Raw genomic sequence first — 16,802 nt, 5'->3', positions numbered from 1 at the left:
TGGCAGGCTGCGTCATATTTCCATCAGATGACATCTTCAATATAGTTTAGCTTCCTTAAGCCATTAATACAATGGCTGCGTGTCATTTGGAAAGAGGCAAAAGCTCAGTAGTACTGTGGATTCTCATAATGAATATGGTTAGCCTTGAAATCTAGATGTACCACTAGAAACTTGTTATTTGGATGCAGGTACGTCCAGCTGAACTGAAGCTCAATAAATATGCCCAAAGGTCCTGGGAAGCCAATCAAATCAGTCTATCGTTGTAGCGCGCGCCTCTGGGCAGGTTTAACACGATAGCGACACAACGGCAACGTAATGTGGATCTAATCAGTGTAGATGGCTGCAGCTGAGGATTTACGCTACAGTTCAAGAGTCAAGCTTTTTCTCCGGAAATTGAACAGAAGTAACACTCAAATCACTCCTTTAGAAGGTAGATGTGTTTGCGGTTTTTCTGGCAGGCTTTTACTTTTCAACACAACTGTCTCCCATTTCTGTCCCTCTGAATAAAGGGTCTGCACTGACGACCCCCCCCCCTCCCTTACTCACACTGAGTGGTAAAACATCAGCAAAAACAGCTGCAACTAGTGGAGAAGACGGGATAACAGACGATTATCGGCTTTTATACCACGGTCTGTGTGAATACTCCATTCTGATTGGCTGGCAGGTGAACATTAAAAGTGATAATCAACACCTAGAAAACAAGTTTGGTCAAATTGCCTGATATCTTAATAATATCATTGCGCTGGATCAGCTGCCAGGTGGTAACCACGGCAACGGAGATTCAGGGAGAAGAGCCGGCTACTTCAGGACGGTAAAGAGCAGAAGTCCGGCAAATCTTAATATATATATATGTAGCTTAATAAAACCATTTTGGAAACTATGTGTGGACTTTGATTCTTTGAAACAAAATATATTTCCTGTTTGTTACTGTAGCATAGCCGAGCGGAGCTGAGCGGACTAGAATATCTCTTGCTGAGTCGTATCTCAGGTCCGTCCTAGTTACTGGAGAATCAACACTGTGTCCATTAAGGACCTTATGGGACGGTAGTGACTGTTCCAGGTGTTAGTCAGACCCTGAGGTGTTACCAAGGAAACTGAGTTATGGCTTGTTCAAAAACTTTGTAACTTACCAGGTTCCAACGGCTGCAGACGAGAGATTAAATAGTCCATTAAATAGGCTTTAAATAGGCTTGTTATAAAACTAATGATTTCAACTGAAAACACATTAAAGCATGAATAACTGATTTAATATTAATGTTTTTTGGTAAGTGACCGTGGTATAAGCGGAATAATGCCCTTCGAGGTGACATTAACATAAATATACGGAAGCAGAGGACGGTTTGCCTGCGCGAAGTCGGGCATTATCCCTTACAAATTAAAGGCAGTTGGACTTGACAGTGACCCGTACAGTTACCCCAAGAACCAGTGGTCCATGGACATTAATATTTGGTACAGTTACCAAGGACCAGTGGTCCATGGACATTAATATTTGGTACAGTTACCAAGAACCAGTGGTCCATGGACATTAATATTTGGTACAGTTACCAAGAACCAGTGGTCCATGGACATTAATATTTGGTACAGTTACCAAGAACCAGTGGTCCATGGATATTCATATTTGGTACAGTTACCCCAAGAACCAGTGGTCCATGGACATTAATATTTGGTACAGTTACCCCAAGAACCAGTGGTCCATGGACATTAATATTTGGTACAGTTACCCCAAGAACCAGTGGTCCATGGACATTCATATTTGGTACAGTTACCCCAAGAACCAGTGGTCCATGGACATTCATATTTGGTACAGTTACCCCAAGAACCAGTGGTCCATGGACATTAATATTTGGTACAGTTACCAAGAACCAGTGGTCCATGGACATTAATATTTGGTACAGTTACCAAGAACCAGTGGTCCATGGACATTAATATTTGGTACAGTTACCAAGAACCAGTGGTCCATGGACATTAATATTTGGTACAGTTACCCCAAGAACCAGTGGTCTATGGACATTCATATTTGGTACAGTTACCCCAAGAACCAGTGGTCCATGGACATTCATATTTGGTACAGTTACCCCAAGAACCAGTGGTCCATGGACATTAATATTTGGTACAGTTACCCCAAGAACCAGTGGTCCATGGACATTAATATTTGGTACAGTTACCAAGAACCAGTGGTCCATGGACATTAATATTTGGTACATTAACCAAGAACCAGTGGTCCATGGACATTAATATTTGGTACAGTTACCAAGAACCAGTGGTCAATGGACATTAATATTTGGTACAGTTACCAAGAACCAGTGGTCCATGGACATTAATATTTGGTACAGTTACCAAGAACCAGTGGTCCATGGACATTAATATTTGGTACAGTTACCCCTAGAACCAGTGGTCCATGGACATTAATATTTGGTACAGTTACCAAGAACCAGTGGTCCATGGACATTAATATTTGGTACAGTTACCCCAGGAACCAGTGGTCCATGGACATTCATATTTGGTACAGTTACCCCAAGAACCAGTGGTCCATGGACATTCATATTTGGTACAGTTACCCCAAGAACCAGTGGTCCATGGACATTAATATTTGGTACAGTTACCCCAAGAACCAGTGGTCCATGGACATTAATATTTGGTACAGTTACCAAGAACCAGTGGTCCATGGACATTAATATTTGGTACAGTTACCAAGAACCAGTGGTCCACGGACATTAATATTTGGTACAGTTACCAAGAACCAGTGGTCCATGGACATTAATATTTGGTACAGTTACCAAGAACCAGTGGTCCATGGACATTAATATTTGGTACAGTTACCCCAAGAACCAGTGGTCCATGGACATTAATATTTGGTACAGTTACCCCAAGAACCAGTGGTCCATGGACATTCATATTTGGTACTGTCAAGTCCACGGGTCACTGTCAAGTCCAACTGCCTTTAATTTGTAAGGGATAATGCCCGACTTCGCGCAGGCAAACCGTCCTCTGCTTCCATATATTTATGTTAATGTCACCTCGAAGGGCATTATTCCGCTTATACCACGGTCACTTACCAAAAAACATTAATATCAAATCAGTTATTCATGCTTTAATGTGTTTTCAGTTGAAATCATTAGTTTTATAACAAGCCGCGGCTGAGTGGACTATTTAATCTCTCGTCTGCAGCCGTTGGAACCTGGTAAGTTTCCTGATATTTATATGTACTTAATTTCTACGCCGGGGAAATACAAGAAGCAAAGCTTAAAGGCTTACAAAAGTCTTGACGCTTGGTCCGACTTCAAGGCAGGATTTGTTGTAGAAATTAAAGTGATGAGGACACTGAACTTTATGATTTGACCGTTTAATGTTAGCTACCCAAAAATCCAACATTACCTGATACAAAATGGGAACCACAAATCCATGTTTCGGTGCCTGGAATCCAGTTGTTTCTGTGAATTGCAGCAATCCATTTGTCTCTCTTAAGCTTATTTTTCGGCAGTCTGTAAAACGATAACTCCGATTTCTTGCTAAATCTATGAGTACAGTCGATCGCACAACAGCTCATTCCCATTTTAGATGTTTTCCAGTTCTCAAACTGAAAGTTTACGCTGCCACTCAGTCTTTCTGACACTCAGTGGGCGTAACCTGCTGTGAAGTCTCATCTGTATCACCTGGTTCGTGGCTGTGCCTGGTCATAGTGCTGAGCAGGTAGTTTGATATCCATCTGTTGGTGCTGCCCCAGGGAGGGGAGGCCCTACGGGGCATTTTCAGACCCTACGTCTTTCTTTTTTTCTTTTTTTTAAAGGTTTTTTTTGGGCTCTAGTGGCCCTTTATTGGAGATGCAGACTGGAAAGGGGTAGAGAGAGAGAACGGGGAAGACACGCAGCAAAGGTGCGCGGGCTGGATTTGAACCCGCGACCGCTGCAGGAGGAGGGCTGTAGCCTCAGTATATGGCCCGCTGCTTAACCCACTGCGCCACCGAGCGGCCAAACCCTACGTCTTTCTACAGTTGTAAAGTCGGACTCCGGTGTCCTGCATGTTTTACATGTTCCCCTGCTTCAGCACACCGTGATACAAGGAGTTGGGTCAACAACAGAACTGTCCAGACTTGGCCCAGTTTACACGGAGCAAAAATGGTGGTGTTTTCATGCGTTTTGGCCGTTCGTTTACACGAAAACGAAGCTCAAAGTCTCCAAAAACCATCATTCCTCAAAACTCCGGCCAAAGTGGAGATTTTCAAAAACTCCGTCTTCACGTTTGCTTGTAAACAGAAGGAAACGGACATTTAGGCTTCAGAACGTCACATTACGCAACAGAAACGTCAACGTCATGTGTGCGACCTGTGTTTACAATTTGTTTGGCCACGTGTCATTTGTTGATGTTTTTTTCCAGGATTCTGATTGGCTAGCATGACTTTATCTTCTCGTTACACTGCCCCCTGTAGGTTTGGCTGCTCATAGCAACTAAACAGCTATTTATGCAGGTTCCTGGAAATTATGGTAATTTTCAAAACCTAGAGGGGTAAATATCCGTTTTTGTAAATACCGGTTATGCGGAAATGTGGCCTTTGATGACAAGCTAGTGACGACTGTTACTTTGAACCAGGTGTGTTGATGCAAGGAAACCTCTAAAACATGCAGGACTGCGGCCCTCGAGGACCGGAGTGTGGGTCTCACCGATCAGGCTGGAATATAGTGTTGCCGTCTCTGCTCAGAAGTAAACGAGACATTTCCTGAAGCTAAATGTTACGTGTGAATATGGGTTTTGCTAGGAATGAGCCAGCCATGAGTCCTTACCTGTTGAGCAGCTGTTGCATGAAGTTGTCGGAGCGGCCGCCCCGGTACATGACGGCCAGCTGTCCCTGAGCCTGGTCCATGACCACCTCGCAGGAGTGGCCCCGCCCAGACCTCTCCACATAGGCTCTCTCCTCCTCCAGGGCTCTCCTCAGCCCCTCCGCCTTCTCCATCAACGTTGAAATGTTCAGACCTTCCACACCTTCTTTACACCTGGTGGCCATTTTCACAGGGTCCCTGCCCACTGAGGGGATGTTTATCTTCCACTCCTTCTTCTCATCCTTGGCTTTGGTGGCATCGGTCTTGCGGCTCAGTGCTGGCAGTTTACTCTTTTTCAGGCCGAACCAGCTGGCAATGCCGTTGGAGGCTTTCTGTTTGACCTCACTCCCCTGACCGCCTCTGTCCTGCTCCTGAAGCTTAAGCACGTTCTCCTCGATGCCCTTCATCACTTTCTGCTCAATAGCAGACTGCGGGCTGGGAACTGGCTGCAAGGGCTTCTCCCCCTCAGAAACTGGAGGTCTTGGAGGAGGAGGTGGGAGGCTGTCTCCGTACAATGGATTTTTCTTCCCCTTTCCACTGATCTTGGACCTTTCCTCTGATTTGGACGAGTAACGTGGGGCCTCTGAAGCCTTCCCCCCTCTCTGGAAAGAGGGGCCTTGGCAAGGTCTGGATGGAGACTTTGGAGGGATTTTGTTGGGGCTATTGCTACACTGGGGGGCTTTGACATTGTAAGACAAGTTCAAGGAGCCAGGACACTTAATGTTGTTCCTCAACACCTGAGGGGCATCTGCACTGGGCGACAGTAATCCAATTTTGCTCTTGGGGCCCTCTACCTTGGCCACACATAGTTCTTGTTTAGCCCCAGTGTTGGCAGATGACTGGAATTTTACTGCCTGTTCATAGATCTGGGAAGTACCTGGACATTTCAAACCAACACTGTTCATTTTAGGTTTACCATCCAAAGAATCGGTGTATTTTGAATGTCTATGCTCTTCTTTATCCATGGGCCTCTCTACTGTCTTGCTCCTCTCCTCTCCATAGGTGCCCTCGTTTGTGTCGACGAGCCGGAGGCCGGCTTGTAAATCCTCAGAGCTCTTTAGCTTTCCCAAAGCGGCGAGTCTGTCTTTGAAAGCATGATGACTGGAATCAGGCTGAGATCTGGCTGCCACAGCCGTGGGCCTCTTGGGGATAGATGAGGAGTCACTCTTTCTGACAAGAGTTGGAGGTTGGGTGACATCAGAGCTCGCCACACTGACCTCCCTGACCTCCACCTCTTGTTTCTCTCTGGTTTGTGAGTAGCTCACTCTGCTCTGAGCTTTGCTGACTGCAGATGAGGTGGGCAGGCTGTGATGATTAACCCATACTGGGCTGTCAGAATCTTCCTCATCGCCTGATGTTGACTCTGAAGTTGATGAAGATGACTGCTTTTGTCGTGGCGGAGGATTCAGGACACTTTCTGGCAGTGATTTGATAAGCTTCCTCTCGCCACCATTTGCCTTCCCTTGAGATGAAAGGGTGGTCCTCCTCTCAAGATCCTTGGCTGTTACATCTTCTCTAGAGCTGGAAATATCACAGACATTTTCATAATGAGGGACCCTTTGAGAAACCTTAGGTGAACAAGAGGACGGGGCAGTGGAGGCCCCGGACTTCAACCCAGCACCGGCACTAGCTTTAGGTGCGGAGAGGCTACTGTAGCTTATGTCCTTGACGGGCAGAGGGCAAACATCCTCAGGCTGTGGAGGGGAGGTCGGTGCTGAATGTGTGGCGGGGTAGGACTCGGACCTGGAGGGTGGGGGAGGGGGCTGCCTGCACCGCTCTGCAGTGGTCACTCTGCGGGAGGGAACAGGGGAGTGGTACACCTCGTAGTTGTTGGTGCGACAGGGGATCCTGGAGTTGCGTGTGAGCTGAGGGCTCAGGCGGACCGCCGAGGGGGAGGCCTGACACTTCTCTCCCATTGACGGGATCTTCAGGAACTTGAGCAGCTTGGACGGGGAGTTGATGGCGGCGGCCTTGACGTCGCTGAGGCAGGAGGGGCTGGGGCTGACGGACGCGCTGGCTCTCACAGAGGAAGCCTCTTCATCTGTGCCGTCTTTCTCCTGGACGGCTGAGGTGTCCCTCAAGATGGCGTTGGAAGATAGAGCCACGTCTTTGCCAATGCCATCACCTGTGTCCACATCACAGAGGGAGATCTGTGCACACTCTCTCCCAGAGTTAGGTAGCTGGGCAGGGGCACAGAGAGCAGAGAGGTCCTCAGAGGTAGCAGACTTTACGTGACTCTCAAACTTATCACGCTCTGCTTTGACCAACTCCAGGCTCTGACGCACCATTTCTGTGAGTGATGAGTTGCCAGTGGCAACCGCTGGCTGCTGGTGGACTTCGTTAACTGCCATTTGTTTGGATGGAGGTACAGATTGGTCTGTTCTGGTCTTACTGTGGCAGTCGCTCGCAGCAGCAGCATCAGGAGCAACGTAGCTCTGGGCGGCAGAGATGACTTTCAAAGGGGTACAGACGTGGTTGCATGGCTTTGAAGGGCTATCGGGGCTTCTTTTGCAGCGTAAACAACAGGTGTCCCCCCCCTCACACTTCACTGATCCGTCACTATTAACATGCTGGTGTGTGTCCAAGCAGGAGCAGTGGCAGAATGTGTGGTGGGACTTGCACTGCCGTGGGAGCGGGTCTGCGGAGGCCAGCACAGCCTCGGTGGAAATCAGCACCTGGCTGTAGTCGCAGAAAGGCAGGGTTGTTGTGGACGGATGGAACTTGAGCGGGTCCGTCTCCTCCATCTTGCGCAGGACCTCGAGGATGTGTGCTTTCTTTTTGAAGAAAGGAGACAGTGCCTCCATAGAGGCTGCAGTGCCGCAGGAGCCTGGGGAGGCATGCTGTGTGCAGTAGCCATTTCCCTTTGGACAGAAAGATAAGCATCAGCATATCATTTAGTGAGAGCTGAACTATTCAGTTCACGGAGACATTTGAGTCCATGCGTACAGGAAACAAGTGAGAGAGAAATTATCAGCGAGGTCACCCCATAGCTGAAAACAATAAATGTCACGGTTGTTTGAAGGTCACAGGCTGGCGGGGACTGTGATCTAACTTTAGAGTAGGATATAATACCACCGTTTCATTCTCAATGTCTGACAAAGTTTGGCTGCTGGGCTGCGTGATAATCACCTTGGCTTGTGCTTCAGTCTGTGCAGGTTCCACCTGTTTGGCCGAGTCATTGTGCATCTGTGAACTGTTGTCTGGGAGAGGACCTGCCTGAACCTGGAACACGCACACGCACACGCACACGCACACAGATGTGACAGACTGAATCAGTGAAGCAGCTCCACCTCGGCCTCCACCCACACACTGACATCAGTGAATTTGAGAGCCCCAACAGTTGGGGAAAGCTGCTAATATACAGTAGCACTAAGAGATCTAACTGCATGTGCACAAAACATGATTTTGATTTGATGATTTTATTTCGAACATGCATGTTAAAAAGGAATAAAAAAATAAATAAGCTTACTTATAAAACACCCATACCTACTTTAATAACTGTTCTATACAGTGATATAATACTCAATTATATGTATATATAAATATAGTCAAAATCAAAACAAATAAAAGCAAACAAAAGAAAACAAAACAAACGCCCAGCATTTAGTTGCTACTATGTATGTATGTACTAATAGAAGTAATTATAATGTATGGTATTACATTATCATTACTTTACTATAATACTACAATATAATAGAGAACAATAGACAGCAATGATATAACAATATACTTGATTAACTATATAAGAGTAGATATGCTGTATATACACTGGTTCATGTATTTACCTCCAATTATATACATAAAAATTACTATAAATCTATATATCGACATATCTATAAATCATATTAATACAGATATAGATATATAAATACTGTACGTATAATATAACTCAACATATCTATATACATATAACATACAACATACATAAATATATATATATAACATACGTATATAACATATCGATATCCATAATATACATCTATATATCTACATATATATCAATAAATGTACATATCTACATGTTAATTCGCATCTGTATTTTGAATAGAATGTTTCTTTGTATCTTTTTTTAAATGGTCATATGTTTCGACTTTGTTTTAGCTCCAAGCTCAGGCTGTTCCACAGTTTCATCCGCAGGTCGACATATATAATATATAATAATACATATATAATACAGAAGCTCTTCAGTGTTGAGTCTGTTGAGAACTTTAAAATCAAACTGACCCCTGAGGTTGGAGCTCCCTCTCTTTCAAAAAACATCCCCTGTATTTGTCCCGGTAATTAATTATTCTTTGCTTTGAACATTAGTTGTGCTGTATTGAAACTGACAAGATCTTTGCGATTTGGATTGTAGAAATAGTTGATTAGTGTGATCCTTGTAACCTGCGTTGTGTAGAATACTCATTGCTCTTTTCTGTAGTATTTCTGTAGTAACATTAAAGCAGGGCCAGCTCAGGACCAGTAGGACAATCCTCATGTATGTTGAGATGAAACAAAGCAGGTGGTGAGAGTTCTGACCTGAACCAACCGTCTCTGTGATGCATCACATCATATCACATATCTGACACATGAGAGCACCACCGGCCACCACAGCAACTACTCAGGAATGTCGCATATTTAGAAAATGCAATCTTCTCAGACTCAGACTGTATCTCAATTCTCAAAGAACGAATATAAAGACTTTTTTTTAAAGATAAAGCTACCATGATTGACAGAGGAGGAAGCACAAGATATTGTAAAGCCAATAATGCAACAGGAAGTTTAGAAAACAATTACATTACTGAAAAACAATAAATCTCTGGGAACCGATGGGCTACCTGGAGAGTTTTATAGATCTTTTGCAGTTATCACCAATATTAGTTCAAGTTTTTAATTATGCCTTATCAAAAGGGGATCCTCCACAGACATGGTCAGAGGCGATTATTTCTGTGCTATATAAAGAGGAGAAAGATCCAACAAAATGTGAGGGATATTGATTAGTCTGTTAGGTTATGATTTGAAAATATTGACTAATATTCTGGCTCAAAGAACGCAGAAAATTGCGGCAAAATTGATTAAACCTGATCAAACGGGGTTTATCCCAATGCGACAGGGAGCAAATAATATAAAAAGAACTATAAATAGTATAACAGCTCAAAAGAATAAACAAACATCTTTAATAATCAGTTTGGATGCACAGGCTCAAACAGCAAGTATATCCGTCCCTAAGAAGTAATAAAAACATATGGGGAATAATTGATGAGGGACCAAAAGAGTATAAAATATCATTGTTTGCTGATGATTTACTAACGTATATCAACAAACTAACATTGGCCCGGTTTCCCAGATCAGTTAAGTAGCTCTTAAAAGCAAAAGACTTCTTTCAAACATTCTTAAGGAGCCTGTGAAAGAAAAACGGGTTTCCCAGAGTTGCTCTTAGTTGCTCTTAATGAATCTCTTTCATTAAGAAGGAAATGAAAGATGCTGCTGACCCAGTCTTTACAACCATCTTAGTGAAAAAAGACTCACAGATCCAGCCGCGTCCGCGGCAAATCAATATCACACCAAGCAATGAGATATTAAAACAATGCACCCCGCACAAATGTTGATCTATTTTATACTTTAGATTTATATTGTTTAGCATTCATTGGTGACAGCAAAGGGGGAAAAAAAAAGAAAAATAAGGAATAACAAGTGTGTTCCTGTATATGTTTTATGCATTACGCACAAATAAAACGATCATCATGAATATCATTTATTTGATAATTTGGCTGCTATACAGCATGTTCTCGCTGCAAATCAACCGCGTTGCCGTGCGCGAAGCAGAACTGTTTTTATCAACGCATTCCTGTGTCAGCACTTCAATCCCCTGGACGTGCTGTCGGACCGGGCTGTCCAGGCAGCCGTGACACCGATCCTCCTGCCGTGCCTGAGCCCGAGCACCTATATGTGTGATGACAGGGAATCAGTGCATTGAGGAGCAAGTGCTGCGTGTCTCCACCAGTGTTGTGCTAGTTATTGAAAAATAGTAACTAGTTACCGTTACTAGTTACTTCATTAAAAAGTAACTCAGTAACTCAGTTACTTAGACCAAAAAGTAATGCGTTACTATGAAAAGTAAATTTTAGTTAGTTTAAATAAAAACAATATTTTAAATGCTCCCATTTCATGCCCCTCTAGCCTTCATTTCAGCAGGTACTGTATGGATTTACATTGTGCATCGTGTTCTACATTCTAAAAAGTCTCCCCGCTTCTTCACTTCCTGTATCAATAACGTTGGTTGCTTAGCAACAAGCTGAGAACGGCCAATGAGCTTCAGCAGCAGCTCAAGAACCTTTGATGAATCGTTCATTACAGTCTCAGATATAATCCATGGTGGCATGTCGGTTTATAAGAATCTTTTTGCCCAGAAGCAAAAAGAGCGACAACAACGACCCATAACTATTTTCTTCTCTTGAAAAAACCCACCTGCACCGCGGCTTTAGGAGAAAAAGACGCTACCAGTCGGGATGCAGCAGCATAAGAAGAGCAGTGGAATACGTGCGAGGCGGGACTGATCTCTGCAATTTGAAGCCCTCTATAATTGTAAAAAGAATCTCACTTATCTTCTTTTTGGAACATAACCCCTGCGAAAAAACAGGGATTGCTGTAATTCCACGTTGCGAAACTCACCTTCTTTTGGCTCGCCATGACCGTCATGTTTCTGAACGCACACACACTACATTTCCTCCGGCCTCCGCGTGCAGAGAAAAAAAGCTTCACTGTATCCAGAAATAACGGAGTAACGCACCGTTTGGTAACGGTAATTGCGTGACTGAATTTAAAAAGTAATGCGTTAGAGTATTAGTTACCGCAAAACTAACGGCGTTACTGTAACCCGTTACTAAATAACGTTAGTCCCAACACTGGTGTCTCCACACCCGCTGCGTGTCTCCACACATCCGCAAATACAACGTTGATGAATGCAAAAGTGAAAACGGTCAAGCAGCTAAATAAACTTTTGAATATTTTTTTGAGGTGAAGGATTCTGTTTTACTAGTCAGGAGGATACAATGTGGTCCTATATGCTGAATGATCGTTAAGTTAATTTGTCCTTTCGTCCATCTTTCACTTTTAATAAAAACAATACATTTCCTCATTATTCTCTTACCAAGACTACTTCTTATCTAGTTGCAGTCTTGTTTGCATCATGAAAAAGCGTAATTGATATTTATCATCTTAATTTTCCATTATAACGCACAGGCAGCAGGGAATTAGTGCGTTAGGTAGCAGTGCTGCGTGTGAAAATGCGCTGATAGTGATCGGTGATCGATATGCCTGGCATCGATTGATTTGGTTTCAGAACCGGACAGCTCCTCCAAAGAGCTTCTGAAAGAGCGAAACTAAAGAACGGTGTTAAAAAGTCATCTGGGAAACACCCGTATCTTAGGGTCCCTTCTTAGTTGAAACCTTCTTTGAACCTCTCTTAAATCCTTAAGAGAGGTCGGATCTGGGAAACCCGGCCATTATCTATACCTGAGCAGAACTCTTGTCCAGTACCACTAGGGGACCTACCATTTATCAGAGTCAGATAGAATGAAAAAAACTGAAACTAACAAACGAATGGACTGAGAAAACATTCAAAATATGGTCTGAGAATCTCAAGAGTTACCAAAATTGCAATAAATCCAGAATTTCAACTATCTAGGACCGACATGGGTTTTAAGAAATGGATGAAAAAAGGGGCTGGTGAACATTGATCAACTATTTGATGGATCAACACTAAAATCCTTTCAACAACTCGGTAAAGAATTTTACATATCAGTTCAAGACCATTATAGATTTTTACAAGTTAGACACTATCTTCAGACGGCACCGCCTGCTCCTTTTTTCCAGCTTATTTGCATTACAACAAGGTAGATTTAGAACAAGTTTATGGCAGAAGTGTTTGAAAAGCTTAGCACCAGGAGCCGGAGCAGCACATCAGAACTTTTGTGTGTGGTGCAACACTCAGGAAGGAGAGCAGAACTCACCACGTTGCATCTAACTGAGCTTTGAATTCCTGCAACACTTGTGAACTCAGAGACACCGGGGATACATTAACAACTGCTGTACTGATGGCAGTTCTGTCCAAATCCTCGCATGTCATGCTGATATTCTTCCCTGCCGTCTGCAGAGTAAATAAAAGAGCAGCTACAGAGGTTTTGAACAAGTGGTTGCTTCCTAATTATCCCATTCTGCTCCTGCCTTTTTACAGTGTTGTTGTTAAGCTGAGATTGTTTTAATTCCATTTAAAAGATCTGAGAAGGTTTCTGGAGGAGTCACTGCATTACCTGGTAGTGAGCTGGGGGGTGGTTGGGGAGCTTCTGCTGGAAAAGCTCACAAAGAGCTCGGTTCTGTCTCTCCAGGTCAAACACTAACATCTTCAGCTTGATGCACTCCTCCCTCAGATCCTGTTCAGGAAAAAAATCCATCAAAGGCTTCAAATTAATGAAATTCCTGTCTGTAATGACAACGTAGAGAGGTCTGAACACAGCCGAGCTATACGTTACCTTCTGGTTTAGCAGAGCTTGGACCACATGGTTCGCCACCTGAAAACAGAAGAGAGCATTTACAGGGGGCAAAAAAGTGTTTAGTCAGACACCAATTGTGCAAGTTCTCCCACTTAAAAAGATAAGAGAAGCCTGTAATTTTCATCATAGGTTCACTTCAACTAAGAGAGTCAAAATGACAAAAAAAAAAACCCAGAAAATCACATTGTAAAGTTTTTAAAGAATATATTTGCAAATTGTAGTGGAAAATAAGTATTTGGTCAATAACAAAAGTTAATCTCAATTCTTTTATATATACCCTTTGTTGGCAATAACAGAGGTCAAAGGTTTTCTGTAAGTTTTCACAAGGTTTTAACACTGTTGCTGGTATTTTGGTCCGTTCCTCCATGATCTCCTCTAGAGCAGTGATTGGTCCGTTCCTCCATGATCTCCTCTAGAGCAGTGATTGGTCTGTTCCTCCATGCAGATCTCCTCTAGATCAGTGATTGGTCCGTTCCTCCATGATCTCCTCTAGAGCAGTGATTGGTCCGTTCCTCCATGATCTCCTCTAGAGCAGTGATTGGTCAGTTCCTCCATGATCTACTCTAGAGCAGTGATTGGTCCGTTCCTCCATGATCTCGTCTAGAGCAGTGATTGGTCCGTTCCTCCATGCAGATCTCCTCTAGAGCAGTGATTGGTCCGTTCCTCCATGATGTCCTCTAGAGCAGTGATTGGTCCGTTCCTCCATGCAGATCTCCTCTAGAGCAGTGATTGGTCCGTTCCTCCATGCAGATCTCCTCTAGAGCAGTGATTGGTCCGTTCCTCCATGATCTCCTCTAGAGCAGTGATTGGTCCGTTCCTCCATGATCTCCTCTAGAGCAGTGATTGGTCTGTTCCTCCATGATCTCCTCTAGAGCAGTGATTGGTCCGTTCCTCCATGATCTCGTCTAGAGCAGTGATTGGTCCGTTCCTCCATGATCTCGTCTAGAGCAGTGATTGGTCCGTTCCTCCATGATCTCGTCTAGAGCAGTGATTGGTCCGTTCCTCCATGCAGATCTCCTCTAGATCAGTGATTGGTCCGTTCCTCCATGATCTCCTCTAGATCAGTGATTGGTCCGTTCCTCCATGCAGATCTCCTCTAGAGCAGTGATTGGTCCGTTCCTCCATGCAGATCTCCTCTAGAGCAGTGATTGGTCCGTTCCTCCATGATCTCGTCTAGAGCAGTGATTGGTCCGTTCCTCCATGCAGATCTCCTCTAGAGCAGTGATTGGTCCGTTCCTCCATGATGTCCTCTAGAGCAGTGATTGGTCCGTTCCTCCATGCAGATCTCCTCTAGAGCAGTGATTGGTCCGTTCCTCCATGCAGATCTCCTCTAGAGCAGTGATTGGTCCGTTCCTCCATGATCTCCTCTAGAGCAGTGATTGGTCCGTTCATCCATTATCTCCTCTAGAGCAGTGATTGGTCTGTTCCTCCATGATCTCCTCTAGAGCAGTGATTGGTCCGTTCCTCCATGATCTCGTCTAGAGCAGTGATTGGTCCGTTCCTCCATGATCTCGTCTAGAGCAGTGATTGGTCCGTTCCTCCATGATCTCGTCTAGAGCAGTGATTGGTCCGTTCCTCCATGCAGATCTCCTCTAGATCAGTGATTGGTCCGTTCCTCCATGATCTCCTCTAGAGCAGTGATTGGTCCGTTCCTCCATGCAGATCTCCTCTAGAGCAGTGATTGGTCCGTTCCTCCATGATCTCGTCTAGAGCAGTGATTGGTCCGTTCCTCCATGCAGATCTCCTCTAGAGCAGTGATTGGTCCGTTCCTCCATGATCTCCTCTAGAGCAGTGATTGGTCCGTTCCTCCATGATGTCCTCTAGAGCAGTGATTGGTCCGTTCCTCCATGCAGATCTCCTCTAGAGCAGTGATTGGTCCGTTCCTCCATGCAGATCTCCTCTAGAGCAATGATTGGTCCGTTCCTCCATGATCTCCTCTAGAGCAGTGATTGGTCCGTTCCTCCATGATCTCTCCTCTAGAGCAGTGATTGGTCCGTTCCTCCATGATCTCCTCTAGAGCAGTGATTGGTCCGTTCCTCCATGCAGATCTCCTCTAGAGCAGTGATTGGTCCGTTCCTCCATGATCTCCTCTAGAGCAGTGATTGGTCCGTTCCTCCATGCAGATCTCCTCTAGAGCAGTGATTGGTCCGTTCCTCCATGATCTCCTCTAGAGCAGTGATTGGTCCGTTCCTCCATGATCTCCTCTAGAGCCGTGATTGGTCCGTTCCTCCATGATCTCCTCTAGAGCAGTGATTGGTCCGTTCCTCCATGATCTCTCCTCTAAAGCAGTGATTGGTCCGTTCCTCCATGATCTCTCCTCTAGAGCAGTGATTGGTCCGTTCCTCCATGATCTCTCCTCTAGAGCAGTGATTGGTCCGTTCCTCCATGATCTCCTCTACAGCAGTGATTGGTCCGTTCCTCCATGCAGATCTCCTCTAGAGCAGTGATTGGTCCGTTCCTCCATGATCTTGTCTAGAGCAGTGATTGGTCCGTTCCTCCATGATCTCGTCTAGAGCAGTGATTGGTCCGTTCCTCCATGCAGATCTCCTCTAGAGCAGTGATTGGTCCGTTCCTCCATGATCTCCTCTAGATCAGTGATTGGTCCGTTCCTCCATGCAGATCTCCTCTAGAGCAGTGATTGGTCCGTTCCTCCATGATCTCGTCTAGAGCAGTGATTGGTCCGTTCCTCCATGCAGATCTCCTCTAGAGCAGTGATTGGTCCGTTCCTCCATGATGTCCTCTAGAGCAGTGATTGGTCCGTTCCTCCATGATGTCCTCTAGAGCAGTGATTGGTCCGTTCCTCCATGCAGATCTCCTCTAGAGCAGTGATTGGTCCGTTCCTCCATGCAGATCTCCTCTAGAGCAGTGATTGGTCCGTTCCTCCATGATCTCCTCTAGAGCAGTGATTGGTCCGTTCTTCCATGATTTCCTCTAGAGCAGTGATTGGTCTGTTCCTCCATGATCTCCTCTAGAGCAGTGATTGGTCCGTTCCTCCATGATCTCGTCTAGAGCAGTGATTGGTCCGTTCCTCCATGATCTCGTCTAGAGCAGTGATTGGTCCGTTCCTCCATGCAGATCTCCTCTAGATCAGTGATTGGTCCGTTCCTCCATGATCTCCTCTAGATCAGTGATTGGTCCGTTCCTCCATGCAGATCTCCTCTAGAGCAGTGATTGGTCCGTTCCTCCATGATCTCGTCTAGAGCAGTGATTGGTCCGTTCCTCCATGCAGATCTCCTCTAGAGCAGTGATTGGTCCGTTCCTCCATGATCTCCTCTAGAGCAGTGATTGGTCCGTTCCTCCATGATGTCCTCTAGAGCAGTGATTGGTCCGTTCCTCCATGCAGATCTCCTCTAGAGCAGTGATTGGTCCATTCCTCCATGCAGATCTCCTCTAGAGCAGTGATTGGTCCGTTCCTCCATGCAGATCTCCTCTAGAGCAGTGATTGGTCCGTTCCTCC

General features: G+C 44.9%; 1 protein-coding gene across 7 annotated transcripts in view; it reads right to left on the bottom strand.

The window, feature by feature from the left end:
- nckap5l (NCK-associated protein 5-like) overlaps positions 1-16,802 on the bottom strand; it is a 118,096-nt gene that overhangs the window by 17,266 nt on the left and 84,028 nt on the right. For all 7 annotated transcript variants that reach the window (XM_061735133.1, XM_061735132.1, XM_061735131.1 and 4 more), the window contains 4 exons: positions 13,325-13,363; positions 13,106-13,225; positions 7,944-8,036; positions 4,779-7,675 (listed from right to left, as the gene is read on the bottom strand). In XM_061735133.1, the coding sequence (XP_061591117.1) occupies positions 4,779-7,675; positions 7,944-8,036; positions 13,106-13,225; positions 13,325-13,363 (3,149 nt within the window). The remainder of the gene's footprint in view (positions 1-4,778; positions 7,676-7,943; positions 8,037-13,105; positions 13,226-13,324; positions 13,364-16,802) is intronic.

The sequence above is a fragment of the Cololabis saira genome, chromosome 12 (assembly GCF_033807715.1).
Source record: "Cololabis saira isolate AMF1-May2022 chromosome 12, fColSai1.1, whole genome shotgun sequence".
NCBI classification, from domain to species: domain Eukaryota; kingdom Metazoa; phylum Chordata; class Actinopteri; order Beloniformes; family Belonidae; genus Cololabis; species Cololabis saira.
Note: the sequence above shows the minus strand (reverse complement) of the source record. Positions and strands in the feature narration are given on the sequence as shown.